General features: G+C 43.2%; 1 protein-coding gene across 1 annotated transcript in view; it reads right to left on the reverse strand.

Moving 5' to 3' along the window:
• The window catches only part of rhobtb3 (Rho related BTB domain containing 3), a 25,794-nt gene extending 14,036 nt beyond the window's left edge, over window positions 1–11,758 (reverse strand). Inside the window, exons 1-7 of the mRNA XM_039612325.1 lie at window positions 11,054–11,758; window positions 10,458–10,689; window positions 9,442–9,634; window positions 7,137–7,294; window positions 6,713–6,821; window positions 3,893–4,088; window positions 3,554–3,750 (exon numbers count right to left, since the gene is read on the reverse strand). Coding sequence (XP_039468259.1) covers window positions 3,554–3,750; window positions 3,893–4,088; window positions 6,713–6,821; window positions 7,137–7,294; window positions 9,442–9,634; window positions 10,458–10,689; window positions 11,054–11,055 — 1,087 coding nt within the window. The 5' untranslated portion in view covers window positions 11,056–11,758. The remainder of the gene's footprint in view (window positions 1–3,553; window positions 3,751–3,892; window positions 4,089–6,712; window positions 6,822–7,136; window positions 7,295–9,441; window positions 9,635–10,457; window positions 10,690–11,053) is intronic.
• Between the last annotated feature and the right edge of the window lie 222 nt (window positions 11,759–11,980).

The following is an 11,980-nucleotide window of genomic DNA, read 5'->3' on the forward strand; positions in this document are numbered from 1 at the left end:
TGTCCCATTTCTGGAAAGGCAAAGTACAGCTTGTTGTGGATTTACTGCAAATGAACAAATATTGGCTCGCTGAGCTCTGAATATTTCTGTGGGCAAAGAAGACGCTCATTCACATCTGATTAGCCAATTCAAGAAAATACACTAGCACGCACTCGGTATATGAGGTCAGCTGCTTTAAACATACAGTGAAACCCACCATTTTGAAGGTTAACATTAGTCAATTTTTACACGAGACTTAACACCGTCTCCCTGCAGTCTTTTATGAAAACAGGGCATTCGTATTCCACTCAGCACACGCACACATTCCTCCTCCTGTTATTTGCTCCAAGCCCCCCCCCGCCTCACACACCACACACACACTAAGGGTAGTGCTCAGCTTTTTACCATCACATTATCTTAGGGAACTGCAGATGAGCAGGGCCTTACTTTCTTCTCCCCTCTCATTTTCCCCCTGGTCCCAGTTTTTCCACTCCATACTATCCCATCTTCCTCTCTTACTCAAAATACACACACTGCCCTCCCCTTATTTCAACTGCTGGCTTTCTTATTCTTATTCAGACAGTCACTCAGAGAGAATCAGTCTAACTCTATAATCTTCTTCCCTCCTCTGCTTACCCTCCACCAGCCACATACACTCTCAGCTTATGTGTTTGTGTGTCTACTTCTGCCGTTGATTTGTTTGTGTGTCAGAGCATCGTCGCGACTCACATGCACGTTAACAGGCAGCCAGGAATCAGATGTTTGCACAGCTTTTTTTGCCATAAGGATTTGTGCCCACCGTGCAGCCTGTGTTGAAGTGCCAGCTAGCAGGCAGTGCGAGCTGACATGCAGCAGGCACAGCACTGCAGACTCTAAGCTGTGGGAGCGAGAAGATTTTTTATTACGTTGCTAAAGTTGAAGAAAATATTGCATGCCTGTTTAACTGGCTTCACACCCGACTCGAGAACACATTGGATGCAACTGCCTCAGTGTTTAGAGTGCTTCAGATGTTTTGTGCCTGCATGCTTAGTTCGTGAGAACAAGCTAATAGATGGCATTGGAAATTATACAAGACAGGTGCACTTTATCATTTCTTGATGTAAATATAAGGCCCCAGGAACAAGTGACAGAGTCTGATTCTATCAGCTAATCACATTCACAATTACAATGATGCACCAGTGTGCCAACCCATCCTGCTGTCATTCCATAATGTTTAATAGAAATACGCTAAGAGAGAGACAAAAGACACACACATGTCCTGAGGGAGCCAAGTGAAGTGCAAACGTAGCTCCAGAAAGGAGTTCAAGATCACACTATTACAAAATGATTGATCTGGTCCTAGATTAAAATACTACGGTTGCTTACTATTAAGTACTTTCAACTTGACTGATTTCTGTTCCTCGGCGTAATGGAACGTTGGACAAGGCCCAGCGGCAGGAAAACTGCCTTCTGCTGCCACAGGACCATTAATCATCACATCTAAATTATTAGAAAAAGAGTAACTGCTTTTAGGGAATAGATTTCCCTTCCTGTGAATGTCAGTCCAGCTATGTTTGCTCCAGTTGTAATGTACCTAATGTGTCTAAATTAGCAAAACAGGAAACATCAAGGATGCAGCACTGGCCTTGGCAACACAAAAAAATATCACTAAAGGACTGCATTTATTAAATATGTCATAAATGTATACAATGGATCAAATAATAATAAAAAACAAAATAGAAGTCTGTAGTATTCAGTAAAAATAATAATTTCAATGTGCACTTTCCAGAAATCATGTAGCGCCATGGAAGTGAAATGACTGAGTTTTATCTGGATAAAGTACTTTGTTTGGACTCCAATCCTTGGAGACGCTTTTTGTCTTTTCTGATTTCCAATTTCTGTTTGGCACTTTCTGTACATGTGATCCTGCTGCCAGGGTGTCCATTTGGGCAACTCGATCCTGGTGAAATCACAGGCCTCTAATCGGCTGAGATGAGAGGCTCGTCTGTGGTTTATCTGTTGTTTCCATTTAAGTTGGTCCAGCAGAAATTATTTAGCAACACAAACTACACCACAGTATTTAGATTGCAGTCTGGTATAACTGTTCTTACTTACCAAAAAAATCTCATTTTATTCAGCCACACTAGCAGCATGGCTGCAGGAATGACACTATAGATCAGGTACCCACTTTACATCACAATAAAACATCAACTACTGGATGGATTTCCATCAAATTTTTGACCAGTCATGATGGTTAAAATCCATCAGATTATGGTGAGCCTCTATTTTTCACAAGCACAGGAAAAGCCAACCAAGAGATGAAGACTAAGAATCCTGCCAAACAATGATGCAATCAAACCAGGCTCCAACATTTGTTATTTTAAATTTACTGTCTGCAAACATCTCTCAAAATTATATCCATAGTTTATTGAACAGTCTCTGATGCATAAACTGCACAAATCTGCCACAAATCCTCATCCAGCAAATCTGTGAGAAGAAAACTCCCTTCAGCTGCCCGCCCCTGGCCAGTCAGCCAGAAAAATTTGCCCCCTTAGTAATGCTAACAACGTTTTCATCTTTGGCCTGTGTTCATAATGCCGTGTGAAACTGTAATATTTTCTTAGTCTGTTGCTTAGCACTAAATAGTACATGTCTGTATCTGAGCATCGCTCTGTACAGTTTAAGGATGCAGCTTGCCAACCAAGCTGACTAGTGTTAGATTATTACTTAATTCTCCAACCTCTCATCCAAATATGGTCATTTCTGGCACCAAAAAAACAGCATGGCAGCTGCCAATACTCCAGCATAAATGCACACTCCAGAAACTAATGAGTGACATCATGATAGCTATGTCAGTCCTAATAATAATTGCTTTACTAGACTTGTTATCAGTGTTACTGCTTATAACTGCTTATAAAAAGCTTTTCTAACTAATATAGGTCCTTGTACATGTACAGCAACATTAGTTTAATGCCCAATCACACATCCATCCATCTACTTAACTAATTCAGGGTTGTGGGGGGTAATGAAGCCTTTCTCAGCTGATCAGACTCTAAATTAAAGGTAAGGAAAACAAAAAACAAAAAAAACCCTCTTCCTGTCAACCATTTACCTTCATGCATTTTGTTTCTGTCTACATATTACTAATACGAGCAATGAGCAATGTATCCAAAGCGTACCGTTTTCGAACAGCGAACAGTTTTCTAGCAAAGAATGGATTTTTCAGATTACAGAACCTTTAATCTGCAGTCTGCAGCTAGGTCTGTGAGGCCTGTGAGTTCTACTTTTCGTCAGCTGGTACAACACATACAGTACGGGATATCACACCACTTCTCTTCCTTTTGGAAAAAGAGAGGTTTGTGATATAGCGTTTCATTTTCTTTGACCTTAAAAAACATCCATCAGCTAATTTGTCAAATTGTTCGATTTCATTCAGTCACACTAGGAATCAGGTGGATTTCCACATTCAGTACCTCGAGAGCTTACAAGTGGCTGTTAAATTGGATAAATGGACATGATGGCATTTTCTATAAAGATACATAACAGCAAATTTAGGATAACAGCAACTAAGCTTTCTTTGGATGGAGGTTTTTACCTCTATAAATGAACATGAGAGTCTCCCACAAGCACATGCACAGGAGGGGGTCCTTCACCACCAAACGAGTGAGGCGTCCCGTCAGGTGTCCATCTGATCTCGGCATGTCATCAATAATACTCCCATCCCAGGTGGAAAGCAGCGAGTGGGGGCCTCCGTCACGCTCTCTGCAAACACACCGCGACTGTGGACGTTCCCTATCCAACCAGAGATAGAAGAAAGTGTTTCAGAGTTACAGAGAAGTTTTACAGAAATAGTTGGGCTCTTGCTGGCTACAGACTCAGGTGGTGAAATAGGATATTAAACCCCATGCTGTGAAGAGGTTAATATCTCTCCTACCTGGTCTTGGGCCCAAGGAGCAGCTGTCTGAAGTACGGGCTGACAGCACACAGCACAGCGGCATGCGCCCAACCCAGCTCTTTCCCAGAATCCCCGGCATAGAAAGCCACATCGGCGAACTGCACGCCACGCTCCAACAACCACTGCATGTCCTGGGAGAAGCTGGACTCCTCCACTCTAATAGGGGGAAGACGAGCTGAACAGAGGAGAGCAACAAAAGAAACGAGTGAGGGTGGACAGAGATGATGAGCAATTACTGCCGAAATTCAGTTTGCCTCCATATCAAACAATAACACAGAATACTGAATGGGTTTGTTATGTTCAAAGCCTCTCAGGAGTGTTTTAGTATTGATATTTGGTGTACTCAATTTTCCTTCAGTCTACCTTGTTTACTTGTACTTGTGTTTTCTTGGGGGGGTTTTTTGGCAATGAGTTTTGACAACTCAGAGAGGAATTGGGGTGTACAGTGCAGGTCGGGGGAGTGATTTTGACAGCAACAGCACAGTGAGATTTTAAAGCCAAGAAAAAGAGACAGAGCCGAGATAGGTCATTTTTGTCCTTTCTCCTTGCTCATGTTTAAAGAACTGCTTCCAGGTACGTTTGTCTTTGCATTAATAACAGTCCTTAAAAGATGAAAGCAGCTCAAGGCTGCTGCAGTGAAATTCTGGTCTAGTCTGGTCTGGTCAGAGACTGAAAAAGGACCTGAAGTTGACCTTTATTTGTCAACTTTACTTTTAAATTGTTTTGGTGACAAAACACTAAAATGAACAGCACATCCCAAAACTTTGGGATTAAAAAGATTTGGAACAAATCTAATAAATGAAGAAGACACAAAAAGGAAAAACCAAGAAAAAAAAGAAAATGATTTGCAGTGAACTGTGTGACAAAAGTGAATACACAGAAAATTGCAACGAAGAAAAACACAACAAAGCGTCTCTTGGAAAAATGGGAGGCAAAGCTGTGCACTCTCAGTGATTCATGCATTCATGAAGTCAAATTAGTAAAAAGTGAAAAAGCACTGAGCAGGGGAACAAAGAAGGCAGGGCGAGGGTGCTTCAGCTTCACTAATCATTGGCCTATTATATTCCTATTGATGCTTAATACTGCACCTCTGTGGAGCTCATCTCCTTTTTTATGAGTGCTCTGTTTTAGCCATGACAACTGTGCCATTTCTTAATCCCCGCATGTCATATTTAATGTAAGCTACACGGTAAAAGGAGCTAAGCGGTGTTGAACGGCACCAATAAATCCTGCAGGCACTTGCTGCCATTTTTTTGGCAGCACTTAAAAATGTCAGTCAGATTTAAACAAGCGAAGCGGAAACCTGTTCGGATCAATATTTAACACAGGTTTAAAGGCGTAGTTTGTGTTAAATATGTTCAGGTCTTTTTTTTTTTTTTTAAAGCATGACTTTGCATGCATAGAGGAATGGCCATAGTAGAGAGGAGAAGAAAAGTGAAACAAGGAGTGCAACTCTGTATTCTAACCCCCTCCCTGAATACAACACCAGACTACTTCGTCTACTCAAGGTGTTGGAGCTGTTACTTTTAATTTCCTGGTTTCAAATTCGGCACACAGAAAGCTTTCAGTTTGTGGCAACATCCAGCAGCCAGTTGCAGCTTTAATCAGACTGTCTTTTATCCAATCAGGACAAAGAGCGTCCAAAAAAGCAGAGCATTAAGAGAAAGGAAGAGCAGCAGACATGCAGCCACTGAGCACTCCAGCTCAGCCCGTTTCTACAGTAATCAAACTCGCTGTGTCTAAGCTGTTTGCTGTGTGTCAGCCTTTCTGTGAGGTTTAGCCTCTTTTGATCATTTATCTCCTCATAATTTGCGTTCTTTTGCAGAATGTGACTGGATAAGACGGAGTTTGATTAAGTCTGCAATAAATCTGCAAGCGCCTCAAAAAAAAAAAAAAAGCGAGACAGAGAGAGACAGAACTTTTAACATGAGTGGCTTTTTGCAGCTTAATTACAATTTCATCTAAAATTCTGAATTTCAGATAAGCAGACTAAAACTAAATAACATCTTAAGTAATTAGTCAGCAATTAACTGGCAACTTTTTGATTTATAATGGACCATTTGAGTCATTTTGTAGTCTGAGTGACTTAAAGAGAAAGAACTGGGAGAAACTGTCTGGTCTTTCTTTGTTTTTTTAAACATCCATGATCGCTCTTCTCTAGATTTTACAAGCTCATCACCATTTCCTTGATAAAATCATTATAATCAACACATTTATTTGGTTATAAGGATAATTTTTTGTTGTTGGGGGAAACATATTGTGAATAATGAACTGTAATAATAGGCATGAAAAATTAAAAACACATAACATACAGGACCAGGCGCTGAACTGACAACATGAGAGGGCTTCACTAAAAGATGAGGTTAAGGAGTAATCCCACAGTCTCATAATAACAATCATTGAGCTGCCTCCACCAAACGCAGGGAACTCAGCTGTTACTGCTTCTTTTTGCTCAGGCTAAAATTGATTCAAATGTCAGTGAATAAAAGTAGTCTACCTAGCTCTTTGTCTTTCCAGTTTGGAACAGAGCATATTGATCCAGATAAAACCTTTGTGCTCAGCTCTTTTTATGGCTATGTAAGCTCAAGAGGTAACAATCCATCCAGTTCACTGAATGTTTCTAAACACCATAAACAGGGCAATTGACAAAAATATATATAATTAAGAAATATATTTTTTAAAACACACACACACACACACAAGCTACAAATCTGCTTAAATGAATTAAAAATGGCAGGCATGCATGACACTTGAAACAAAGCCAGGATCACCCATTGCTTAGCATAGTATTACTCTGACCTGGCTGTTCTAAGTGAGGGGGGCGAAGTTCATTCACTTTATTTCCTCGCCTCTTCTCTGGCCTCTCTTTGGCTTTGTGTTTCAGACACTGAATCATGAAGTACTCCAGCTAAACAACACAAACAACATACATGTTATTTCAAAATCTGTACAAAGATAGTGAAGTTACATCATCATCTTTTTGCTTTAGAAATAACTTCCCAGGGCGTCCAACCTGTCACTGTCTCCCCTGCTAAACACTGCATCTACAATCTGGAAACGCAGAGTTACTCTACTTTGAAAGAAAAGAACATCGTGAGAAGTTCTCCTTCAACAATTATTCAGATGTGCAGAAAAGTGTTTTTCTCTTTCTCTTCTCTGGGGACGCTGAGTCAAAAACACACCACAGCATCAACTCTGATTCCAGTGTTGCGACATCACTTACCACGCTGCCAAAGTAGCGACCCACGAAGACATGGTTGAGGGAGGGCAACTCCAGATAGGTGGCCCCCAAGTCCCGGGACAACTGCAAACCTTCACTGTGAGGTACACAGCTGCTCCAGTCAGAGGCACACAGTGGACACGTACAGGGGGGCCCTTCATCTGAACAGAGAAGAATTCAAGTGTAAGATGAGGTAGTGCATACTTTACTAATAACTAGTTTATGTGTGTATATGTGAAGGAATACATGTGCTATTGATGTTACATTATCCTTTTTGAGAAGCATGAACCTACTAAGGCAGTACTAGATCCATGTGTGACTCAGTGAGTTCTACTGAACCACTCAAGCACAGAGGAAGTGGAAAAGAATAACATGCTTTTGACAAAGGAGTAGCAGCGCACTGAAGGGCACTCAGCAAAATTTAACAGATTCTAAGAAATAATTTGATTTAAAATAGTCACAAACACACCCACCCCTCAGGTGACTGAAATTTCCATGGCAAACACTTAGCCTGTTCAGATGAGCGATGTACCTCAATACTTACAATAAAAAGGTGTAGAAAAATAAACAATAATAAACAAAAAAACAAAACAAAAAACAATGCCCTTACTTCCGTCTTATAGAATGCAAAAGTGTTGTGTTGTTAGTCAGTGCTGCTGGAGCAAAAAGTACATTTTGCAAACTAAACTAGAATGGAAAGCATGTTTCACAAATCAGAACATATGAACCAGATGCTACAACCACATGTGGCTTTTATGGTGTGGCCTCGCCCTTTTTCCCGATTCCTCAATTCTTTCTCTGGGTGACTATGTAGAGAGCTAGCGAGGGTTTTTAAAAGGGAAGCATGCATTCATAAGTTTGGTTTTTAAAAATATTTCTGATGCACACCCCAAGCTGCAATTTCTTCAGCAAGTTGATGAAAAAAAAAAGGGGGCGGTAATTGTACAGCAAGATCATATAGATGTGTAAAATCTGCAGTGGCACGTGGACTAGGACTGGCTGTACTGAGGCGTGTGTGCACAGGGAGACCACAGAGACAGAATCAGACAGAAAATTAGAGGGATTATCTTGAAGGAAAAAAAAACAAACGACTAGAGCAAGGGCTGCACAAAGGAGGAGAGAGAAAGGCAGAATCTGCAGGACATACAGCCAAGTCCCCAGGCACTGGATAAATCATATTGCTAATAACCCACAGGCGTGACACAGAGACGATGGCAGGCTGAGAGCGTGTGAGTGAATGCAAGGGTGGCAGCAGGAAAAGGAGTGTGTGTAAGTGCGCGCGTGAGCGTCTGTGACTTGGCATATCAGTGGTATGTTTGTGCGAGCGATGGTGTGCGTGCGTGCCCTTGGATAAATCTGTCTGCGCTCCTCCGTTCTTTGCTGGTTTAATGGCTGCATTAATGCACGTGCGGCAGCGCTCCCCCTGCCACAGCTGTGCCTTAGGTGGTCTAAAGACAGGAAGCGCTCAGACCTCAGCCGTCATTCTCTGCAGTCACAATGGGGGGGGGGCTTGCATGAAACTACTCACAGCAGCTGCTAAAAAAAAAAAAGAAAAAGAAAAAACACAAACACAAACAAAGGCTCTGGTCTACAGTGATCAACTCCCCTCTCGTTTTTCTCTCTCTTCAGACTTGACTTTTACTGTGATCACTCTGCTGCAGTGCTCTGACAGGATTTCAAAGTATGCTGAGCACACGTGCTAAAAATATAACCTGGTACATTTGATGGGCTTGTTTACAGGATTTAATTTTAACAGAGTGGAGGTCACTCACTGAGATTCCAACACATGTGTGTTATGTTAATGCTTATTTTGTTAAGCAGCCTCCAGTAAGGCTGTAAATGTGTGCTCTATCCTGCTGAAGGCACATACTTCTGTTCTGGTGCACTTTTTTTTTTTTGCACCATGACAATGAACTCTTGTCTACAAGCAAGGCTTCTTTTTTTTGGAACAGAAAAGCCCCAAAGTTGATGTACTTCTTTGGAGTGTTTCCTGTGGGGAAGCATGTGAGCTGACAGCCTGAAGGCAGCCAAGAGGAGATTTAATCATGAGCATCCTCCTCATTGCTGTGTGGACACGCTAGAGGATACAAGACTCACTGAGTGATCTCAGCAAGAAGAGCATAATGCTGTCCCGAAACCAAAACCAACAGCTAAGGCAACAGTAAACTGACCTGAAATTGCCAGGATATCCAGTACAGTGACAGCTCATATGCAGCAAAGATAAACAGTTGGAGGGTTGGCAAGCCATGTTGGCTAAACTAAACTCAGTCCTGCTCTAACAAAAACACAGAACAAAAGGCATCCTCACCATTCAGCCGCGCTCCCACAGCAACGAGGATAACGGGCACGCCCCAGTGCCTCAGGAGTGGGCGGAGTCTCGGAGCATAGCCATTCCTGACCTGCTGGAAGGCCAGCTTGTCAGTGACTGAATATTTAATAACTAAAATGTCCGCCTGCTCAAGAACTTTCCGAACACTGGCCCAGTCGCTGTCCAGCAAGTCCTAGAAAGGCAAGGAAAGGATGACATTTGTAAATAGATGGAGGGCTGAGACCCAAGCAAAGACATACACAGAGATGTGTCTACACCCCTGTCTTCACCACAACTCATATAAACCTAACGTTTCCTCTCATATAAGTACAAATTCCTCAGTGTAACTGGGTTATTTAACTTTACCCCCTAGAGATCTTTATGAGGCTAGCTACTCTAAACCAGCCTAATTCAACCCATTAGGAAGGAAAAACACTTCAGAAAGCTTTGAGCATTTTGAATTAAAAATAAAAGGCAGAGACAGAGAATTAGACACACAGACTTCCACCAGCAACACCCCTGACGGGGTTAGACAGGCCTATAATAGGATGCATACAAAACCCTAACAGTGCATATGCTATTAAGAACAAAAGTTCTTTCATCAGGTTTTTTCTGCAGTGCATGTTAAAATAGCGTCCTAAGAATAGAGACGTTTTTATAAAGCCTGCAATCAGTGCTGCAAGGCAAGGGCCACTGGAAGTTGAAATATTGTAGAAGGCTGTATCTTCTGAGAAACAGAAGCAGGCTGAAAAGTAAACAGCATATACATTAAGTAACTCACATTTTCTCACAGTACTCTGGAAATGCCTCTGATTTCGCATAAAACCAGCACAGACAATCAAGAGGATGTAAATGTAGAGGAAAAGAGCCATAATAGCACTGAAAATGATTCTTTAAGATCAGACTTCCAGTGCACAAATACATGCACAAGCCAAAGTCATAATGTAACAGCTGACTCATGCAGGTGTCTCTGCTTCTCTCAGTCTGCTCACTCAAACACACCACCTGTCTCTTACCCAGCTGGGACAATCCCGAACCACTACCGTGACATCTCCAAAGACACGTGAGGTGTACTCCATGAAAGCCGGGTTGTGCATACTGCTCTCTAGGTCGCATGGTCCCACCATGGCTCCCTGACCCAGGTAGCTCCACAGCAACCCCCCCTGCAGCTGCCCCTGCCCCAACATCTCATCTCCTGGACCGACTCCTCCGGGGCACTCGCTGCCCAGCGCCACGATGTGGATGGACCTGCAAGCCAGACAACTCGTGGTTGAAAGTGAACTGAAGGCATCACACAGGTAGATGATGATGATCAAAGAGCACCGAGGGAGCGGAGGCTCCTCTCTTTGCACTGGACCTTATTATTCATGTCTCTCACGGAGACAGTGCATCACAGCTATGTCACTGAAAATCACTGAAGAGAAGCTCGCCCAGGCCTTCATTATCACACCTGAGTGTGTATTATGTTAGAATAATTCAGACGGACGAATTATTCCCGCTATCTTTGTGTGTTTTCCAAGCAGTGATATACTGAAAAAAATCAATAAGGCATGCAACCAGGAGCCCCATCTCTTCATAAGCCTTAATGAGTTGCAGGTCCAGAGGAACTTACATTGTGGTCACCGCGGTTTCGTTCCGCTGCTTTACGCTATGGAGCCCGTTTCCCGCTCACGGTGCCTTTCCACGCCAGTCTGCAGTCAGGGCTCGCTTTTTCCGCAATGAGCCGCGGCTCGGCTCCGTCGTTAATACCTCTCATCGGTGGCTGACCCCCCGGGAGCCCGGCTGTAGGGGGAGTTTCGCAGTCACGGGCATTTCCCCGTCTCGTTATTCATTCATAAAAGCGGAGTTCGACACCGTCCCGAACCGACCGCAGAGGCGCACCGGACAGCCCAGCCGGCGGAGGAGGAGCAGCAGAGTGTGTAAACAGCAGCGCCCATGGACAGACAGCCAGTGCTCTAACAGGCGAACAAGTTGTCAGTCGGTAGGAAACAATTAACTACCGAGAGGGAGGGTAGCTTCGCGCCTCGGTGTCCAGACCGTATGGATGACGTCGGTGGATGAAACAAAGTGTCGCTAGCAAAATAACAACTGGGAAGAAAGAGAGAGAGAGAGAGCGAGAGAGAGGGGTTGACTGAACCGTGAGCGGCCGCGTCTGACTCAGCAACGCGCACGCGCTGACATACACGCGCCAACACACGCGCACAAACGAACACCCTCACCCGCTTTTGTTTCGGACATAGTTTTACATCTTGTTGCCTCACCGCAGCTTTGCCCCTCTGCACGGCTGGTGTGTGCCAACAGGCCCGCCACCATTCTGCTGCCCCACACTGTCACCGCACTCCTCCACAGGCGTTCACACAAAAGTTAATTGCCTGGAAGCACGGGGCGCAGTGTTAATGACAGTGACAACAATAATGACCACCAAAGTGAGCACGTGACCGGCTATTTGCTGACACTGCGAGGACATTTAAAATGCTTAAACCAGCTTTTTTTTCGGGTGGTGTTTTGTTGTTGTGAGAGAGGTAGGTAAAAGGTAATA

Source organism: Oreochromis aureus, linkage group 5 (assembly GCF_013358895.1).
Source record: "Oreochromis aureus strain Israel breed Guangdong linkage group 5, ZZ_aureus, whole genome shotgun sequence".
Taxonomy (NCBI): Eukaryota; Metazoa; Chordata; class Actinopteri; order Cichliformes; family Cichlidae; genus Oreochromis; species Oreochromis aureus.